Source organism: Ochlerotatus camptorhynchus, unplaced genomic scaffold (genome assembly GCF_037179485.1).
Source record: "Ochlerotatus camptorhynchus isolate MF236.1 unplaced genomic scaffold, CSIRO-AGI_Acam_v1.1 ptg000190l, whole genome shotgun sequence".
Taxonomy (NCBI): domain Eukaryota; kingdom Metazoa; phylum Arthropoda; class Insecta; order Diptera; family Culicidae; genus Ochlerotatus; species Ochlerotatus camptorhynchus.
Window position 1 is genome coordinate 752,624 of NW_027040680.1, and position 22,155 is coordinate 774,778.

The 22,155-nt window shown below is 40.5% G+C and overlaps 1 protein-coding gene across 4 annotated transcripts in view; it reads right to left on the bottom strand.

Moving 5' to 3' along the window:
* cyc (cycle) overlaps positions 1-22,155 on the bottom strand; it is a 96,632-nt gene that overhangs the window by 28,598 nt on the left and 45,879 nt on the right. Inside the window, exons 1-3 of one of the 4 annotated variants that reach the window (XM_065223301.1) lie at positions 13,459-14,832; positions 8,859-9,370; positions 8,329-8,571 (exon numbers count right to left, since the gene is read on the bottom strand). The exons of 1 other annotated variant lie outside the window; for it this stretch is intronic. In XM_065223301.1, the coding sequence (XP_065079373.1) occupies positions 8,329-8,571; positions 8,859-9,136 (521 nt within the window). In that variant the 5' untranslated portion in view covers positions 9,137-9,370; positions 13,459-14,832. Of the gene's footprint in view, positions 1-8,328; positions 8,572-8,858; positions 10,028-13,458; positions 14,833-22,155 lie in introns of those variants that run through there. 2 more of the 4 variants (XM_065223302.1, XM_065223303.1) reach the window with 2 other exon arrangements.

Below are 22,155 nucleotides of genomic sequence, written 5' to 3' on the forward strand. Positions count from 1 at the left end.
TTGGACAAAGTTGTTAGTTTGTATGAAATTTGGAAGAGCAAGTACGAGAGAGAGAAAAAGGGCGATATAGAACAAGACCATATTTGCCACGCTACTAAAGGTGTATGTGTCAAATTACAGGTTACAGCTGTGACCCAGACCCCCTAGCAGGTCGAAAATAGGACAGTGAGACTTAATCCACTGATCTACACCCGAACGGGCAAAATAATGCTTCCAACACGCGCTCTTGAACACGCGGTTATTTTTAATTGACAGTATCGAACACATTGCTTACTACCACTCTATTGTCTTCTACATTGCATATGTACACTACAACTGGGGCCAGAGCTACCTTCACCCTGTGTATCACCAGGGAGCAACTTCGAGACGAGGGTACTGTTATAGAGAATAGTAATGTTTAACGCTTGCACACTAGGGGACGCATCGCCGTATAAAGTTGCGAGAGGTTGCTCATCGATTTTTCCGGTTCACCTCCTAGCATCGTGCTATAAAATGTGCTCCGTGCTATATGCTCCGGTAAAATGTGTAACGGAAAACTTGTAATGCTAGAAAAATCATAACTCAGCCATTTATTGACGAATTTTGAATCTCTGTTTACCATTTGAAATTACAAACTTTAAAATTTTGTTATCAATAGATTTAAAATGTACCAATAAAATGCTGAATCAGTGTTGGGAAAATATCAAAAAATCAAATCTCACCAACGCCCAAGATCACGTTTGATTTTCGTAGACAAAAATCAACAAGCAAACTACTGCGGTTGATTTTAGCTGTGATATCGCTGCTCGGAATATCAAGCTAACAAAACTCACCAGCTGCAAATCTCACCAAACTGTGGTGAGATTGTGTTTAATGATTTTTGCTTTACACCCGAATGCAACCGAAACTTCCATAACGGCTTGCAGCAGTCCCTTTGCGTCTGCCATCGGTGAAGGTTAAAAAGAGATAGCAAACTATGCTTTAGCGTTAGCGTTAGCGTTAGCGTTGTTATGATATACTTCGTAGATTGGATACAAGCGACACTCACGTCTCTTCTGAAATTCTCAGTTAGACTACTTTCAGGAATAATGCTGAGGAGTAAACATTGGTTCCAATCTAAACAAGAGTAACAGAAGCATGACTGTCGCTATTCCCGGCCACGCCCATCTTTACCATAACTAGGGATAGGGAAGGAAATGTTGATGTAGTACTTACTTAACGAGAGGCCACCGACTTAGCGACACCCTCATAAGTGCTACGGAGTTGGAGGGTTGGGTAGGGTATTCGGTTAGGATTCACCTCAAGTTGGCGATGCAACCAAAAGTATGTATTGTTTATTTGTTGTTTATTTAATCTCTCGATAGCCGGCTATCGAAAAAAACATATTAATTTTGTTTAGTGATAATGAATTTTAAGAGTCATGACGGAGAGCTTGGGATTAAACCCATGATTTTCTGCTCAGTAAGCAAAAACGATCCCTCCAGGGTCATCGAGCATCTCAGAACCATAACGCTTCGCGACAATACAGGACTACGTTTTCGCTTGATATGCAAATAGTTTCCGAGGTTAATGTTCAATATCAAATATACAAATGATGGTGGCGATTTATTGTGCTGTGGAAGAGCTTGGGGTTAAATCCATGATTTTCTACTCAGTAAGCAAAATCGATCCCTCGAGGGTCTTCGAGCATCTTTTAATCCACAGCGCTTCGCGTCAAAATACGAATATATGGATGAACTATCTATTATTGAATAACTATTATTTACGATAATTACATGAAATAAATAAAATATAAACTACAAACAAAACGTGACTGCTAAAATCTCAAAAAGATAATCTCACAAATATATTTCACGCCACCAGGAATCTCAAAACCATTAGACGTTATAATGATACTCTGCACATGTTAGACACAAGAATAGGCCAAAAAGCAAGCGTCCGACACACAAAACCCGCCAAATCCACTTGCAGTCACAATCAACGATTCTACGAATCGCGAGCGCTCACGAATCGCGAGCACTCACGAATCATAAAACCGTTGACTGCGACATTCTGAAAGCGAAATTGACAGGCTCTATGCGTCAAACACCCGCCCTCCAAGCTCCTCCCACATCCAACAGCACAAATCTCCATTACAACATCTAACGAATTCAAAACTCCGAAAATCACTCATCTATAGCAAGTGAGTGGAAGCAACCTTGCATGCAACCATTCTTCATGATACACTTTTTCTGCCTATCTTTCTATTAAGCCTGTGGACATGCGTTAGCTTCGAAACTTCTAACCAAACTGAGTAAATTTTCAGATCACAAAAAAAAATTTGAAAAAATTTACTAGAAGGTCATTACTTTATTGGTGAGAAGTTTTTAATAAGCCCTCCCAGTTCCTCTGTATACAGAACAAATCTGATACTATAATCAGAATTGCTCAGTCTGCATGAAGCAGCCGATTTCATCAAGGAAGTTCTATTAACAACCAAGAATTAATCGTTTGAGGAATACTGAAACATTAAGAAGGTGATATGTGTCACTATGGGAAATCATCATCGTTGCAAATATAAAGAAATTAAACATAACCCTTTGCTTCAGTACCGTCAACCTCCATGTCCATGGGGAGGGTTAGCAAACTATGCTTTCTCTTTCTAAAAAAAAACGATTTGCAATGGAATCATTTTTGTGTCGAGTCAACCCTGAGCTTGATTTTTGCACATTGTGAATAGTCTCTCAATATCAAAGGAGCTTGTAAAATCAATATCAAGCATGATATTTTGTTCCAATATCACATGTGATATTGCGAGCGCATGATTTACACATCATGTACTGCGTCATGCCCAAGGTGGCTCTGTTCCCAAGGAAAGAAGAAAGGCGGAATACATACAGAGAAAGTCGAGCTGAACATTGCATTAGGTCCTAAGTAACATTGACAGATTCTCTTCGTCGACTTTCTCTTTGCATCCCCACGGCCTTGTAAAGCCATTCCCAGGTGTTTTCAGCACACAGATCGATAAAAGACGCATTTATCTAGCATCTAATACGACGTACACATCAATAAACGGTTATGTGTTCAAGTTATTAACTAAAGAGAAAGTCGACGAAGAGAATCGATCAATGTTACTTAGGACCTAATGCAATGTTCAGCTTGAAGTGGCATCAAAACAAGTGAAAAGGAGAAAAACAACTGAGAAATAATAAGCTATCGATCACAACAATATAAACATTGGAAATCATCTGCTTTTTTTTTCTAATTGCCCTTTTCCTTTCTTTTTGCTTATCTCTTTTCAGTCACAATCGAATCGTACCCTTCTCTACTTTTTCCCTTTCAATCTCCTCCTGTGCATCTGGAATTAGCAGGACTGTTTAAAAGCGGAGCCCAATTTGGGTTTTATGTGGGTGTACTTGCAGAATGCTATAGAACCTTAGTAAGACTTTCAATGTTACTTGGGGAGTGCCTGCTTCGGAAAGATAACGACATGCCAAACGGTCTGGCATGCATTAACGCATAGGCTGAGTAGGTCCTCACTTAGCCTATGGTAAGATGGGCGGACAGTGGTGGACCAGGGTGAGGGCCGATAAATTACATTTACAATTACAATTATAATTAGTAATGTTTAACGCATGCACACTAGGGGATGCATTGCCGTATAAAGTTGTTTATTAATTTACTCTAACACAGTCCGCATCTTGCCGTGCGGATCTATTTGCTTTTTGCTGAAGGAAGTGTTGCTACTACCTATGCTTGGCATACACATTTTTGGTCACGGACTGCTTATTTGCTAATAACTTTGCACACAGTTGACGAAACATAGTTCTTTTTGAAGCTATAGATAGAATAGAGTTTAGGCTTAGTTTAGATACGTAAAACAAAGTTGATATCAATTCTAGTAATCAACTGTATTTGTTTTTGCGTTGTAAAATTGAAATGAGAAATGCTCGCTGAACATCTCGGACTTTAAGGGGGTATTCCCGATCTTTTTTTTCAAAAAATCAAATTTTTTTTTTCACGTTTTTTTGTACTTTAGACTATATACTTTCATCCCCCCAAGCCGTTTTCCGATCAGCGAATTCGGTGTCCAGGCATAGCTGACTAATGGTAAGAACCCCCAAATGGTTTTAACTAAAGTCAAAACTTTAAACGCGTTTTTCTCGAAACCACATTTTTTTAATCGGGCGAAGATTTTTCTCAGAAACTATAAGAGATATTGACTTGAATCTTTGCGCATTTTGTTCCTTATTAAATTCTTTGGAGCTTCTCCCACTTTCAGCCAAAAATATTAACATTTAACATTGTTTGAAGCACCTTAAAGCTGCAAAAAAGCGGGCTAAAAATCGCCTGTTTTTTCATCTGGCCGCCATTTTGTTAATTTGCAAGATTTTTTGCTGCCAACGGGAGAAGCTCCAGAGAATCTTATGCAGATTATTAATTTCATCACGAAATCTGTTTCAGATGAAGCCGTTCCGAGAAAAGTCTTCGCCCGTCCAGGCGTTTGCGGCGAACAGGGGTCTGTTTGCCGCGATTTTGTGACGTCAATAATGTCTTTTTTTATGTCGAAAAAAATTTATTTGTAAACTTTAATGTTCAATAAACAAGAATCCCAAAGAGTTAGGCGCATTACTATTCATTTTCCTTGAAAAAAAATTAATTGAAAAACAGGCCGAAAAAAGGCAAAAGATTGGGAATACCCCCTTAAGATAAAAAAATCATTGGTGTTGATTCAAATGTCAATGTCTACTCTTTGCATCTCAATAATAAACTATGATCCTAATCTATCAATTACTTTAAAGATAAAACAAATTTCAACAACTGAGTGAAAAGTTTTTAACAAATGAGCAGTTGGTGTGTACAACTGTGTATGCTAAAAAACTACAATAAATTTCAACAGCATTTCTCAGTACTCAATATAACCTGCAAATGTTCTACCTTGTTCGACTCTTATTGCTCTTCGATCCTTGTTTGGACCCTACCCGATATAATCCTGCTTGGACATCAACTTGGAAAATTCCTCTTTGATCCTTCGAATTATTATAGTAATCTGCTTGAAAATCGATTTGGAGAAGAAATATAAATTTCTATTTTATTATTCCTCTTCAATCCTTGTTTGGACCCTACCCGAGGTAATCTACTTGGATATCAATTTATTTATTTTTCCTCTTCGATCCTTCGGATTATTATAGTAATCTGCATGAAAGTTGATTGTGAAAAACGTTTTGCTGCCGCCATGGCACCTACACGCAAGAGAAAAGGGCAATCTCTTGATCCTCCTTCTGATGAAATTTATTTGAGCAATTAATTTGATATGCTAACGTAAACTTTCCCAAATTAATACTTAGAAACCACTTCCGATTTCCATGCTCTTCACACGGAACTTTTGAACTTCGTGAAATTCAAGTTTTCACTGCAAATTGACCGTCGGGGTGAATGCCGTGAATTGGCTGAAACCTTGGACGGATTCAAACGTCTTCTCAAGTATCTTACTGATAAGCAGCATCATTTTTTTACTTACGACACCAAAACTGAACGTGTGTTCATGGTTGTCATGAAAGGTCTGCCCAGTGGTGAATCCCTGGATCAGATCAAAGATGAATTGACAAAATTACTGAGTTGAACCATGGAGGTAACTCTAAGACTAGAAGGTCCCGAAGAAACGTGCTCAACTTTTTGGCTTAGCTGGTACTATCTTCGGTCCCAAACTAATCGATGCACCCCTCGAAACATAGGAAAATCCACGAACCCCTCATTTTATCTGTCAAACTTTCGATAGTTTTGTATTGATTGTTGGTTGAACCACTTCTAGTAATCAAAATGAAAATAAAATTGGGATTTCCGATGATTTTTATTTAGTTCACTTCATGTCTAGTGAACTAAACAACCTTAAGGCCTTAGAAAAAGCTAGCCTTATGCTCCATGTCCGAGTGAAGTGGGAGCACTTCAGGAATACTGGAGGAAACTTCCAAGACCTCAGCCAGTTCCGTAAATGCCAGGGATCACGGAACTAAAAATTGCTTCATTCAATCTAAATTCATGAATTCTGTTGATTCTTATCACGCTTAGGACGACTGTCCTGTGAGGGAAACTCCTAAAAAATTTAAATGTTCAAATTGTGGTGAAAACCACAAATTCAATTTTTGGGAATGTAAGCCTCGCAAAGCAATCACAATCTACAATCTCGTTCTAAGCTACAGGTAGGAAACGCTCCACGTTCCCGGCCAAGTACTATTTTTTCTGCTGGTAACAATGGTCAGCAAGGAAAAAAATCTACATTCGTAACCGTACACACTTAGATTTTTTACAGGAGTCAGTATTTTTTTACTGGGTTTTTGAAGTACTGAAAAACTCGGTTAAAATTCAAATGACCGTTATTTGTAAAGATTCGATAAAATCGACAAATTTTATTTTTCATTATTAAACCGGGTTAACAAAAGTAAATACGTAAATTTTCGTTACACATTTTCACAACTTTGAATTTTTCACAGATTTTTTTTTTAATTTTACCGAACAGTTCCGCAATTCAAAAACTCGGTAAAAATTACGGATTGGATAAGTGTGTACTTACAAATAGCTTCCCTGCTTCAAATTCTTCATCTATACCAACCAGGGCTCTACATTTTCGAAGCTCTAAAATGAACTCGTGTTTTGTTTCTCTCATACATACGTGTTCGACGCTTCATTTCTATAACGCCTAGCTAGACTATCAGCAAGAAACGAAAATAAAAAAGCAGGACGCTTAGAAGGAAAGGCTGGCTGTGAAACTTCTCGTCGTTGCTTTGCTCGTCGCTTTCAATGTAACTAACGTCGATTTTCTACTCAAACGAAACCTTATTATGGCTTTCAATCCCCTTTCACGAACACTCTATCACCGCTCTTTCAATTTGTTTAAAATGCGTTATGTCCCGTTTTCGATCATTTTCTTTAGATAAATATATGGATGGAAGATAAATTAAAAATATTACGTGTAATCTTCAAGTGTTTTCACGTGAGAAATGCTTTAAATGTGTTATTTTATTTTCCGTCATATACGTCATGAAACCTCTGTTGATGTGTTTCATGAAAGAGAAAACTATCAAAGTCGAGCGCTCTTTCGCTCATCCGTTTCACCGAAGCTTGAAAAGAAGACCGGAAAAGCGACGGGAAAAAGAGAGACAAGCGATTGAACATTCGTTTGTGCACGCCAACTGAGGTTCTAGAATGCTGCGAAGCTGTTCGACTTTAACAGAAAAAGAAAGCCAGCAGTCTCTTCGTCGCATCGATTTGGTCGATTGTGACGCCCTGATACCAACTGCTTACAATGTTCAACAAGTAAATGGAGCTACCTATGATGCTATTGCAACTGGTAGAAATTGAAATCAAAAGTCTACCCAACATAATTCTAACGAACATTTTGATGATTTTGACTTAGGTAGCATTTCTGCTCCTTAACTGGAATTTATACAGAAATCATTAACCGACATACTGATATGCTAAAAACAAACTCCATGTTTGATTTCAAACTGGAGTAAAATTTGCGAATGTCATGACTTTGAAATTCAGTTCTGATCACCTTCAACTAGCTTTTGAAATATCACAAGAAATAATTTCTAAATCCAACGGCACTACTTTCAATTACCATAGAGCTGATTGGGAGCAATATCGAACATTTATGGAATATAGCGTTGACCAAAACATTCCTTTGCAAACCAAATATGATGTTGATTATGCTCTTAATTCACTTAATACTTCTGTAGTTCAAGCTACCTCAGTACCAAATCTTCAGCTCTTGATCCGTCTAAAAAATGCCCACAGGAGGCAATATCAAAGAACGCCCGATCCTGCCATGAAAGTTATCTGGCGGGATACTAAAAACAAATCAAAAAGCGATTCTCTGTCCTGAAGAACAAAACTTTTGAAAATAATGTTTAGAAATTAGACGCGAGTTCCCTTTTGGAACCTCACAAAAAAATTAAAAAAAAACTCAAGACTTCATAGGCCACTATAGGAACACATTGCACTAACGTACCTCCACTATTGGTGTTTTTACCCTATTGATTGTAGCAAATTATAATTAGGGGAAACGCTCCTATAAATGCGGTACATTAAAAGCGTTAGGTTCCTATAGTTTTCCACTTCTAACGTACCGCAACTATAGGAGCGTTTACCCTACTAAGATAGGATTATTTTCGTTCGGCATATATTCATCAATTTATCGGTAGTTATTAAATATTTACAAATCATTTTTGGAACGTTGCATCTTAGGCTCATTGTTTAACGGTACGTATGTATATTTTTAAAAATCAAGATATGTTTTAGAAAAATTGAAGGGTGCTCACCCTACCCTACTAACAGATTGGAAACCCCAGTCCATAAATCAATACTCACTTGTATGAAATTTTTCGCTTTCTCCCACTGGCTGATCCATTCTCCACACAACTCTCACTGCCACTTTCGTGCCGATGGTGCCCATGGTCGACACCTATATGAAGACTGCCGGCACTTCCCGGCGGTAAGCCTTGCTGATGGCTGCTAAGATTGGATACGGCGGCCATGCTTCCTTGTATAGAATCCAACATGACCGTCGATGCTGTGGTCGCCGTCAAATGTTCATTTCCACCGGTATTCGCACTGTTTGAAAAACAAATCAACAAAAGAAGCAAACAAAAAAGTTAGTAGCTCATAATCGAACTCTGTGCTTCAAGGGGATAACAACCAATTTATCTGATTAAGCATTTTTCGCGATTGCTGGCGATGATAGAGCATCGTGGAGTGTAAGATCAAATAGCAACGCGATTGTTACGTCAATAATAACTAAATGCATTTAATAGAGTTTTTGGAATCCCATTAACAGAGGATTACAAAACCTCCATAGTGCATTGCTACGAAAAATCCACCAGGCAAGTCGTGATTATTACTTTGTTGGCGATCGTGATGCACCGATATTATAGAACACGTTATGGTGGTGGTAATTTTGAAGCAATCCTCCGGTACTGATGACAGGATTGCTGATCTCACCGGTGACCACCGGAACTACACCAGGCTGCTGTACCGACGAGGACGACACGGCTACGCCAAGTTCGGTCAACTGATGCGGTTTCAACTCATCCAACGTCAGAAACTCTCGCTCTTCTTCCGGCACTTGCAACAGATGATTGTAGGACAGATCTTGCAGGGAGAAATTTCTTGCCACCATGCTTTTTCGACACTTTTGGTTTATCTAATGGTCTTCTCTAGCACTTAAATACTGCTTTATTTCGAATGCTATATAATATCACATATTAACACAGAGAGAACAATTCAATCACTTTAAACATCAAAAGCGGTATTCCAGAAGCAGCAGCAGCAGGAGCAGCACAGAGGTTTGTTTTGATTCACACGATTCACTCAATGCAAAAATCGACGATAGTGCAGGGATCTATAATTAGCTCTACAACAACGATTAGCATTAGTATCATTAGTAAAACGGCGGTCTTTTAAATCCCGTCAATAAATCGTTAAGATGAAACTAATCTTCTTTCCTCTCGACTTGTCACTGAAAACCCCGGTCGTTGGTTAGGTAATCACTATAGGAACGTTAATAGTGCGAATTGTATTGTGCGGAAACTTATGATTTCATTTGTAGATGCAAATGATGCAATTGGACGAGGCTTGGTAGTTGCGGTTTCTTCCAGAAATAAAAGTATCAATTTACACGTTTAACCCTTTCATATCGATGATGTTTCTGAGCTACAAGGTTTGCATCAGCTAGGATAAAACAGGTATTTTTTTCAACATGCATTTTTTAGATACTGGGAAACATCATTCATTAGGGGCACACAATAAGAACAAGATTCTTCCTTCAGCTTCACTTATTCAGGGGCATTAATCTCAACGTATCCAGAAATCGTACAAATCTATCCGGGATGCAAGAAATCTAACCTCGAGTAAGTTAATCCATTGTTGAAGAATTGGATCAGTGGAGGAGCTTGGAAATGAGGGTTAATGGTCTCATCCGAGAGATTATTGGGTGTTTAGTTAAATGTTTTAAAGCCTCATGATTTTGCAAGTTCTTCATCTGAGGTCTTGCGTTTTTATGTCAATCAAGGATCTGAAATTTAAGTCTTAGTTAAGGATCATGAAAATTTATTAAATTCTTTCAGATATCACAAAAATAATATCATCCAAAGATACAAAAACAGAGGGTTTCTATATATTGATCGATTTCATAGGTTTCGAAGTCTTAAAATGATTCCAGAACCCGTTTTTTAACAAGCTCGAGGCCTCGATACACGCTATTCTGATTTTAAATGATTTTTATTATTTCTATATTGCTTCCCAGCCAAAAAAATTACAACTACACGCAAACCAAAAATCTATTACTTTCAAAGTTAGTTGCATTTTCTATCATCGTCCGCAGCCAATCCCACAGCGAATGATATAAGTTGACCTCGCAGACGATGTAATGGTATTTTGCCTTTTTCATTTCGTGTTCTGTCTACGCTTTTGACCACCAAGCTTTTTACTTATAACATTCGCACATAATCGCAATAATCGCCGTCTACTGTCAGGCACAATGCAAGAACTCGTATGGTGGCTCCTCAAGATTCCAGAAGCTGACTCGACGGAGCGGTAAGCTTTTAAAATGCAAATCTAAACCTATGCCTCCACTTAGGGCAAATCACGAAGTCTTCCTAACATCCGCTGAAAAGTCAAATGCTTTTCTCACCAGTTCAAGGTGGCGCATAAATTGGGTCAAACATTGTTATACCGATGGAAGCTTCGGTTGCGCAGAGTATCTCTCAAATCGCTACTGCTCCATGCGAGTTTCCCGAGGATCAAAAAATCATGTTAAACGAACTTAAACAAAGCATCCAAATCACCCGCAACATGAGGCCCCGGACGTCGATGGCCACTTCAACATTGTGTTGAAGATCCTCGGATCTAAATCTCACATTCTCTTGGTGAACATCTTCAATCGTTGTCTACAACTTGGATATTTCCCACCCGCCTGGAAGCTATCCAAGGTGGTACTTATCCTGAAGCCGGGTAAGGATCAGCCTCCTCTCATCAACAAGCGAGTCCACACCAGGGTTATCAAACACCGAGGAGAACAATATCTTTCTAGAACAAACAAAAAAGTTAGATTCTTGATTTTAATGATAATAGGAACCACCCTAGAATTCATTGTCATAAAAATGAGGGCCTAACTATAAGGAACAACTTTGTACAAGTCACTTTTAGTCTAAAGTTTCAATTTCAGGCTCAAAACATATCATTTCACCTAAATCTGCATTCTGGACCACTGTGCAATGCTACCGACGCCAGGGAGGCAGCTCCCACCCTTGGACCCTACATATCGACCCATCAACTCATGAACTGAGGACCAACGGGTTTTCTTCCCTTCCGAAGGAAAGCGTGATCAGAGATTTTATGCCTCAGAAAATCCCGGCGACGCCGACTGAGATTGAACCCAGGCCTTTTGGGGTGGTTAGGAAGGCACATTAGTTTGGAAGGTAAATAGCGACAAAGTAAAGAGATCGAGAATCCAATCGTAACCGGACGGTGACTTGTTCGACATGGATAACGGAAACCATGTAGAAATTTTGTGTACAGATTTCAGCAAAGCGTTTGATCGAATTGACTTACCCATGCTTCTCTTTAAATTTCAAAAGATGGGAATTCATTCCGTATTCCTCACATGACTTGAATCATATTTATCTAATCGCCATCAAATATTGAAATACAATCGAATGACATCAAATCCCGTTGATGTCACTTCGGGAGTTCCTCAAGGCTCCCAAGAAACCCTTCTATTTATTCTATTCGTCAATGACATTTCTTTCATGAAAGTTTTAACCTAAGCTGACGAAATTAACCTTTTTTTAAAAAAAAAAGATGCCGAAGGCATTAACACATTCAAAAAGGAAATACAGGTATAGCATACTTGGTATCACAAAAGCCTGCTACAGTTAAATGTAAAAAATGTAACTCGATTACCTAGTAAATAGTAGAAAACGAAACATACCCGATATAAAAATTACTTTAGGAAATCAGAACGTAAAAAAGTGTGATAAAGTCAGGGATCTAGGGGTTATTTTGGACTCAAAACTTACTTTCACAGATCATTATAACACAATTATTAACAGAGCTAACAACATGCTAGGTTTCATAAAACGTTTCTGCTAAAATTTTCACGATCCGTATACGATAAAAACGTTATACATTGCTTATTTAAGGGCGATATTAGAATATTGCAGCATAGTTTGGTCTCCTTTTTCTATCACACACGAAGAAGGAATAGAGTCCGTTCAAAAGCAGTTTCTATTGTTTGCACTCTGCATGTTAGGTTGGAATGCATTTCCTCTGCCATCTTACACAGCTCGGGGTATGTTCATAAATATCCAAACATTAAAAGAGCGTCGTGAATTTGCTATGATTTCATTCGTAAACGATATCGTATCACATCGCATTGATTCAATAGAACTATTGTCATCCTTAAATTTATATACACCATCTAGGCATCTACGAAATAGAAATGTATTTGCTACAAACCGCCATCGTACAAATTATGCCGAATTTGGACCCTTGAACCAGGCCAGCGCGCCTCCCTTAGCTCAGTCGGTAAAGGCGTAGCTACAAAGCAAGACCATGCTGGAGGTGGCTGGGTTCGATTCCCGGTCCGGTCTAGGAATTTTTCGGGTTGGAAAATTTCTCGACTTCCTTGAGCATAGAGTATGATTGTACCTGCCACACAATTATACTAATGCAAAAATGGTACAGGCATCGAAAGCTCTCAATTAATAAATGTGGAAGTGCATCTAGAACACTAAGTTGAGAGCACGCAATAAGCTAATAATGCCATACGCAATAAGCTTGAAATGCGAAAAAGAAGAAGAAGAACCAGGCCGGCGCCGGTGGTATAGTGGTAAGCGTGACTGCTTTCTCACCCCAATGGGTCTGGGTTCAATCCCAGCCAAGGTCGGTGGGATTTTTCTGAAGCATACAAATCTCTGGTCAAGTCTTCCTTCGGAAAAGAAGTAAAGCCGTTGGTTGAATGGGTGCGATATCTTACGCAGGTGTGGAAGCTGCCTTCCTGCACATTCGATTGCCGTCAATGGACGGCAATCGATGTTCGTTGGTGATTGACACTAGACTGCAGAAAACAACGAAAAACCATATTCGAACCGGGTAGTGTTTAACATCCATACCTCTCACGCCAAAGTCACGAGTTCAAATCTCATCCCCGGACAACTCACGAATGACCTAAGAGTGTTAAAGTAACTATAATTAAACAAATATAAACGATCCACTTTTATCCCAACCAACAGACGTAGAATTTTCTGTTGAACACGTAATATTTCTGCAGATTTGCTTCGTGGCTTCCTAATTAGATTATGCAATCTATATACCACTACTGGACGGACACTGGATCGAATTACACGTCGCAACTGGACGGCGAGTCTATCTAGCTAGGCCGTATGCTTCTTCCCACACGCATCAGGCCTGCGAAACAAACAGTGACTTTTCTTCGTTGACCTTCGCCTTTGGGCAGCTCCACTGTAATCCACAAAAGGTTGACGCACGATTTTGCCGGTCACTAGTAAATAAGCACCAATCAATCCTTTAGGTTTTTCAGTACCGATTCATCCAACGTTCCTGTCCTTAGCGCTCGCTCACATCCTTTCGCGGCGGATTCTCGCGGTATACTGTGCCGAACCAGACTGATGTACAGGGTAAAATATTCCTTTCGTAGTACCGCCTGATGGTCTGGCCTACAACCGAATGGTAAAGGTGTGCCAGGGAATAGGAAACATTCAAATGAACCAAACACCCGACGGAATGAACTCCGGAGCAGACGAGCAACAACTCAGTTAACGTCACCGATAAGAAGAAAATCCTGTTATGGCAATTTACCACCCATGACACCCTTCGTGGTGTACCCTTGGTGGGTGGGGAAAGGTTTTGCGATTGAAAGATAAACTACCTAGATCTGCATCATACTCAAAATATTACTTATGTGGTGTTTACATCTGTGCTTGTTTTCAAGCATAATGTTAACGGGGCGTCAGCATGAGATTTCAGGAACAACTGAAATCCTCGCTAGTTGGTTGTGCTGGAACAGCTAGTGAACTAGAATAAGTGTAAACAGCCGATTAGCAAAGCATTAGCAAGTAATTGCAGGTCTTTGTTAGTAAAATTACTAAATTTATCCAAATTTAATTTTTCTGATCTTGGTCATTCGAAATGTTAAAAACCTTAGAAAAAATTTCGGTGCCCACATTTCATTGCGGCAAAATTGCTTTTGTAAACGACGACTTTAACCACCGATTTCACGCAAATAAAAGCTCACTCCTGCAAATTAACGCCGCCAGTTGGTAGAGGAAACAATCAGTTTTAATTCACGAGAAATCAATGGCTAAAGCTATTGTTTACAAACGTAATTCCACCCGTATGAAATGTTGATGAAGATATTAATTTTAAAACCAAAATAATCCACATATCAGCGACGTTTATCATTCACAATGCAGTCAAAAAAGTCCACACGTCTGATCTTAGTGTTTAAACCCTTGATTTTGCATATGCACAATCACATTTATTTTAATTGTTTTTCACCATGGTTCAATGTGTTCTGCTTGATTTCTAATGTTTGAAACTTTGATGAATGTTGATAATATTCCTCTATAAATTCAAGTGCAATTTACATTGAATCACACTACTGTTCAAAACAGATGGATCTGAAGTGTATTGCATTTCAATGCGATGTGAATTGCTTGTTCTGCAAGGAAACATCCAAAATATGATTTGTGACTTCATCCTTATCAACACGCCGCATTTATGAGAACAACCGTGGCCTGCGGCGCCGGTGGTGTAGTAGTAAACGTGATTATCTCTCACCCCAGCAGGCCTGGGTTCAATCCCAGTCGGCGCCGCCGGGATGTTCTGAGGCATAACATCTCTGATCAAGGGAAGTAAAGCCGTTGGTCCCCGGTTCATGAGTTGATGTGTCTGATAGGTATGGCGTCGGTAGCATCGGTTCTCAACACGGAAAACAAATCAAGGGAAAAAAACAACCGTGGCCCAGTGGTATCGAACGTTGACAACGGCAGGCCAGCAATCCGGGATCAATTCCCAAATCAGATCCATTAAAAAAGGCATGTGTATGCCCTGCCCTTTGGCAGCTTTGTTTATATATTTGTCGATTCAATTTTGGAGTCGGTAAAGTAGAAGTCGATAAAGTAGACTATTGTAGAACATTGAACTATGATGTGCAAAGCTATTGATATCACCATGTGAGGCACATAGACTCCAAGTGTGTCACAATTCGTACCAATAGTGTTGAGGCATGGTTCACAGCATAAGATTCACACATGAAATAAATGTGTTTCACAATAAGTGCTCAATTAAGTGTAAGACACATGATGATATCGTGTGGAATTTTGTGTCACTAGAGTTAATTCATCTATTAGCTGATTTAGCGACATTAGAAAATTATCCCAAATTTATTATTAGTGATGGACCGAATAGTGCCATTTTGCCAGGTATTCGGCGTTTACACTAAAATGTTATCTGAAACTCGGCCTTTGCTCAGCTAACAAGTGGCCGACAAGGTGTCTGAGCGAAATTTCGAGAGTGCAACGCTTGATATTTGGCCTAAATATTCGGTGCATCACTATTATTGCGAATTTTGAAAAAAAAAAACAAAATTTCAAGACGGAAATGTTTCCTTTCTTTTTAATAACTTTATGAAATTTGTAGACTTTTTGCTTATTTTCTGTTTAGTTTTAAAACTTTCCTTTCAAAATTCCATAGAGTTCAGATCGGTTGTAAGACAAATGCTCAAAGTACAAAAAGTCGAAATGACAAAAGGTCAATACTACTGTGCAATATAATTTAACTTAAACGCAAGTTGAACAATACAACTAAAATGCTCAAAATTAATTTCGCTCTCTTCTTCTTATTATTTTCGATACCATCTTCTTTTAAAAGATAGCAGTTTTTTCAAAAATAAATACTATTGAACAATCTAACTCAAAATGCTCTAAATTAGATTTTCTTTTTGAAACATGAGCAGTTCTTTGACAGTTCAGTGCTATTGAACAACCTAACTGAAATTCGTGAAATTAATTTCTCTACCTTGGAGATGGCTCCTTCTTTGAAAAAATAGCAGTTCTTTGACACATGACTGCTATTGAACAATCTAACTGAAATACTCGATAGCCATTTCTCTCTCTTGAATATGACTCCTTCTTTCGCAAGCAGCACATATTCATGGAATTATTTTGAGCAAACTTCTTTACAACCAAACTTCATACAAAGGTTATATAAACTGTTATAGAACTTGAGTGTTGATTGGGTTATATCATAAGCAGTTCTTTGACAGGTGAAAGCCATCAACTGATTATTTAACATTTCTGTTTCATAATTCTTTATACATCTATTTCAATCCATCTACATAATAAAAGCAGTTTATTGTGATCTTCGTTTTGACACAATCAAATAAATAAAGAGATTTAAAGTTTATCGAATACTTGCAGCGTTACGAAAATGGTGAGTTGACAACCTGGAAGGAGCGGAATACCTAGCCCTGGTCCTCACAAGTTCCTACTTCACGCCTCCTCGAGTCATATGATAACAAAAGACTACCAGCTGAAACATGGACACAGCTGGTTGGCGTAGCCTGGGCAATGTTGCCAGTCCGGCAATAGCAAAGTGAAGAGGTGCGACGCGAACACTGGCGCGGTAACCATAGTACGGTGATAGAGGAAATGCTTCACCAAACCTGAGCGTCTGCTCACCATGGAGGTGCGGCTCAAAACGGCGTCTGTTCTCCATGTTAGGAGCGGCTGATCACCGTCCTAGTGCCAGCGTGGGACTCTAAACAGAGCTGTGCACGATGGTCCCCCGGCGAGACAGGGGGTTGGGGCAGGCCCAACAAGCCGCCCTAAAAAAAAAACAAAGTTGCAAATACCGAAGAAAGAAATACGGATCGGAACAATCGGCACAGACCTACGCGACGAAATAAGGACTACGATTGGAAACTCGGAACATGGAACTGCAAATCGCTCGGCTTCCCGGGTTGCGATAGGTTAATCTATGACGAACTTCAACCACGCAACTTCGAAGTCGTAGCACTGCAGGAACTTTGCTGGACGGGACAAAAGGTATGGAAAAGCGGGCATCGAGCGGCTACTTTCTACCAGAGCTGTGGCACCACCAACGAGCTGGGAACCGGCTTTGTAGTGCTGGGTAAGATGCGCCAACGCGTGATTGGTTGGCAGCCGATCAACGCGAGGATGTGCAAGTTGAGGATTAAGGGCCGTTTCTTCAACTACAGCATCATCAACGTGCACTGCCCACACGAAGGGAGACCCGACGACGAGAAAGAAGCGTTCTATGCGCAGCTGGAGCAGGTGTACGACGGCTGTTCGCAACGGGACGTCAAAATCGTCATCGGCGACATGAACGCTCAGGTAGGACGGGAGGCAATGTATAGACCGGCAATCGGGCCAAACAGCCTGCATGCCGTATCGAACGACAACGGCCAACGATGCGTGAACTTTGCAGCCTCCCGGGGTATGGTAGTTCGAAGTACCTTTTTCCCCCGCAAGGATATCCACAAAGCCACCTGGAGATCACCTGACCAACACACAGAAAACCAAATCGATCACGTTCTAATCGACGGGAAATTCTTCTCCGACATTATCAACGTCCGCACGTACCGCAGTGCGAACATAGATTCGGACCACTACCTAGTTGCAGTATGCATGCGCTCAAAACTCTCGACGGTGCATAACACACGTCGAAGTCGAACGCCACGACCCAACATTGAGCAACTACGGGACACCGGAGTTGCCCAGGACTACGCGCAGCAGCTGGAAGTTGCACTACCCACGGAAGAGCAGCTTGGCGCAGCTTCTCTTGAAGATGGCTGGAGGGACATCCGTTCAGCCATAGGTAGTACTGCTGTAGCGGCACTAGGTACTGCAATCCCGGACGGAAGAAATGACTGGTTTGACGGCGAATGCAAACTGTTAGTAGAGGAGAAGAATGCAGCACGGGCGAGAATGCTGCAACACCGCACGAGATTGAATGTGGAGCGATACAGACAAGCGCGGAACAGACAAAACTCGGTTTTCCGAAGGAAGAAGCGTCAGCAGGAAGATCGAGATCGCGAGGCGATGGAAAATCTGTACCGCGTAAACGACACACGGAAGTTCTACGAGAAGCTAAATAGTTCGCGCAAAGGCTACGTGCCGCAAGCCGATATGTGCAAGGACTTGGACGGTAACCTTCTCACGAACGAGTGTGAGGTGATTGAGAGGTGGAAGCAGTACTATGACGAGCACCTCAACGGTGAAGCAGCAGAAAACGAAGGTGGCACGGCAACAGACCTTGGAGCACGCGCAGAAGACGACAGGCTACCGACCCCTGATCTTCAAGAAGTTGAGGAGGAGATCGGTCGGCTGAAGAACAACAAAGCAACTGGTGTAGATCAACTACCAAGTGAGCTATTGAAATACGGTGGTGAAGCACTGGCTAGAGCGCTGCACTGGGTAATTGCCAAGATTTGGGAGGAGGAGATATTACCGGAGGAGTGGATGGAAGGTGTCGTATGCCCAATCTACAAAAAGGGCGACAAGTTGGATTGCTGCAACTACCGTGCGATCACACTGCTGAGCGCCGCCTACAAGGTACTCTCCCAAATTCTATGCCGCCGTCTGTCACCATATGCAAGAGAGTTCGTGGGGCAATACCAGGCGGGATTCATGGGTGCCCGCGCTACCACGGACCAAATTTTCGCGATTCGGCAGGTTCTGCAGAAATGCCGCGAATACAACGTGCCCACACATCATTTGTTCATCGATTTCAAATCCGCATACGACACAATCGATCGAGATCAGCTATGGCAGATTATGCACGAGTACGGATTTCCGGATAAACTGACGCGATTGGTCAAGGCGACGATGGATCGAGTGACGTGCGTTGTTCGAGTATCGGGGACACTCTCGAGTCCCTTTGAATCTCGAAGAGGGTTACGACAGGGTGATGGACTTTCGTGTCTGCTGTTCAACATCGCGTTAGAAGGTGTGATCAGAAGAGCTGGGATAGACACGAGTGGCACGATATTCAGGAAGTCCATCCAGCTCCTTGGTTTCGCCGATGACATTGACATTATGGCACGGAACTTTGAGATGATGGCGGAAACGTACATCAGACTGAAGGCTGAAGCTAGACGGATTGGACTTGCCATCAACGCATCAAAGACAAAATATATGAAAGCAAGAGGTTCTAGGGAAGACAATGTTAGCCTCCCACCCCGAGTTCAGATTGACGGTGACGAAATCGAGGTGGTCGATGAGTTCGTGTATTTGGGCTCACTGGTGACCGCCGAAAATGATACCAGCAGAGAAATTCAAAGACGCATTATGGCAGGGAATCGTGCCTACTTTGGACTCCGGAGGACGCTCCGGTCGAATAAAATTCGCCGCCGCACGAAGTTGACTGTCTACAAGACGCTGATTAGACCGGTGGTCCTTTACGGCCACGAGACCTGGACTATGCTCGTGGAGGACCAACGCGCCCTTGGTGTTTTCGAACGGAAGGTGTTGCGTACCATCTACGGTGGAGTGCAGATGGATGACGGAACGTGGAGGAGGCGAATGAACCACGAATTGCACCAGCTGCTGGGAGAACCATCCATCGTCCACATTGCAAAAATTGGGCGACTACGGTGGGCTGGGCACGTCGTAAGAATGCCGCACGACGACCCAGTGAAAATGGTTCTAGAAAGCGACCCAACAGGAACAAGAAGAAGAGGCGCGCAGCGGGCAAGGTGGATCGACCAAGTAGAAGGTGACCTGCGGACCCTTCGCAGACTACGAGGCTGGCGAACTGTGGCCATGGATCGAGTAGAGTGGAGACGACTTCTTCGGACAGCAGAGGACAACAAGGCCTTAGCCTGATTGGTAAGGTAAGTAAGCGTTACGAAGTGCAAAATAAATTTATAGTGTGTTGCTAGTATGTACTATTTATTAGTAACACATTATAAATTTATTTTGCACTTCGTATCGCTGCAAGTAATCCATAAACTTTAAATCTCTTTGCTGTACCTTCACAAATCTCGTACATTTTATTTTTAAAATGAATATCAGCCATCCTTCATGATTACGTTCTTGATCTTCCGTTGACCCAAAAAAAAAGCAGATAGGTTTATCGTATTTGAATCGTTGCAAGTCTTCAAGTTTTCAATCGTTGCAATCTGTCTGGAGAGGTTTTGTAAAAATTACGTAATTTAAAAAAAAAACTTTCTTTTAAACCCCGGTGTCATCCTGGGAATAAATTTCCACTGATTTCACAAAATTCTATGGATACTATTTCGATTTTTCGATGAGGAAACTGGAAAAATCATGCTAAATATAGATTCTTTCCGTAAAAAAATCTATTTATAAAATTCCCGGGAAATTAACTCTTTGAAGAACTATCAATAAATTAAAATAAATTTTGAATGGATGCTGATAGAGACTTTTTGGAGAGGTCTAAAAAAGCTTCCAGAGCAGTCAGAAAAAAAACTTCCAGAAGAAGCTGATAGACTTCCGACATCCAAGACGGAAGAAATTTCCAGGGCAAGTCGGAAGAAGCTTTCAGAAAAAAAATTAGAGACACTTCCAGAAGAAGTCGGTAGACCCTGCTCTTTGGTTCAGTTAGGGGTTAGGGCGCATTCTGCCAGTTTGCTCGAGACAGATTTCAATGTGTGAGTAAGTGATGAACATTATTATGTGTAATTCACTTTAAAAGGTGCGTTTCATATTTCATCGCATGTAGGTCCACAGAGCCTGAACGAAATGTGGCGCTTGGGAAAATCACTTGAAGATACGATATGACGGAATATGACGAAACACAAGTAAATTCTTCCAGAAATAAATTAAGATAACATATTGAAAAATGTGATAATTGTTAGTGAACAAATGTTATGTTGCATTGAAATACTTTGAATCGTGTTAAATTTAAATGTTCCCTCATTTTACATCCGTTGAACCATTCTGAACGGCTATCCCGTAGTTATTATATTACATCAGTGCTAATAATGTATATATCTATATATTTCCCGGTACCATGGAATCGACAAAGTACAAGCCAAAGGAGCCGCAAAATGAAGCACATGCGATACGAAAATGGAGTGGTGCTCGTTATGAAAATACCCAGAAATGCGGAATGTCAATTTTCCGCAATGGTGTTACGGTTTTATAAGACGCACCTAGGAACTCAAGATCATCATACTAAAATAGTGGACGTCGATATATCGTGGAACACATCATAAATAACATGGGAGACTTTCAGGAACTAACAGTGATGCAGAAAAGAACAAAGAGCTCACAAATAGACACGACAATTGGACAGAAGAGGGGAGAAACAGCGAAAGTTGGTGAGATCGTTTTAAATTATTGCTCATATTTATACAAACATTGATTATACTAAATACGCACCAGAATAAAAAAAAGCCTGGAGAAATCAGATGAAACTTCTTGGGTAGTTGGATTTAACATTTACAAAACTTTAAAATAAAATTTTACATACTTGAAGATGCTAAATTTCAAATAACAGACTTAAAGTTCATTATACGATAGATGAGGAGATGAAAGTATAGAGTTGATAGATTCGTTAGAGTATGGCAGTGTGAAAACTGTATATAGAGAGCAGAAAGCAAGCAAGAACAACTTTAAGGAAGGGACGAATCGGGTTGATCATCTCTCTTTACCAAACTACCCAGTTAGAGAGAGATGGTGAGGAGAATAGGCAGCTCCCACACCTATCGACCCATCAATTCATGAACCGGGGACCACCGGCTTTACTTCCCTTCCGAAGGACACCACCTACACCACCGGCGCCGCTATAAATAATACTAATCAGTAAAAAGAATTAGAAACATCGATGAAGCATTGATGCCTACATTTAGCGTCAATGTAAACGGTAATGCTTCAAAATCAATCTTCTTAAGAACATTACTTTTGGTGTTCAGCTAACAAAAATAACTCAGCCATTCATCAGCTATCGATGTCTTCAATGATCTTAATTAATCGAAATTTGCAATTTACCTCAACTCAACAATTAGTGACCAGCAAACTCAGATATCTTGGCAGACCAACGTATAAAATTATGACGTTAAATTAAAATGATTTGCTATAGCCTACATGGCCGGAGAGTCCCCCTATCCAGGGAGTCCGGGGCGGTTTC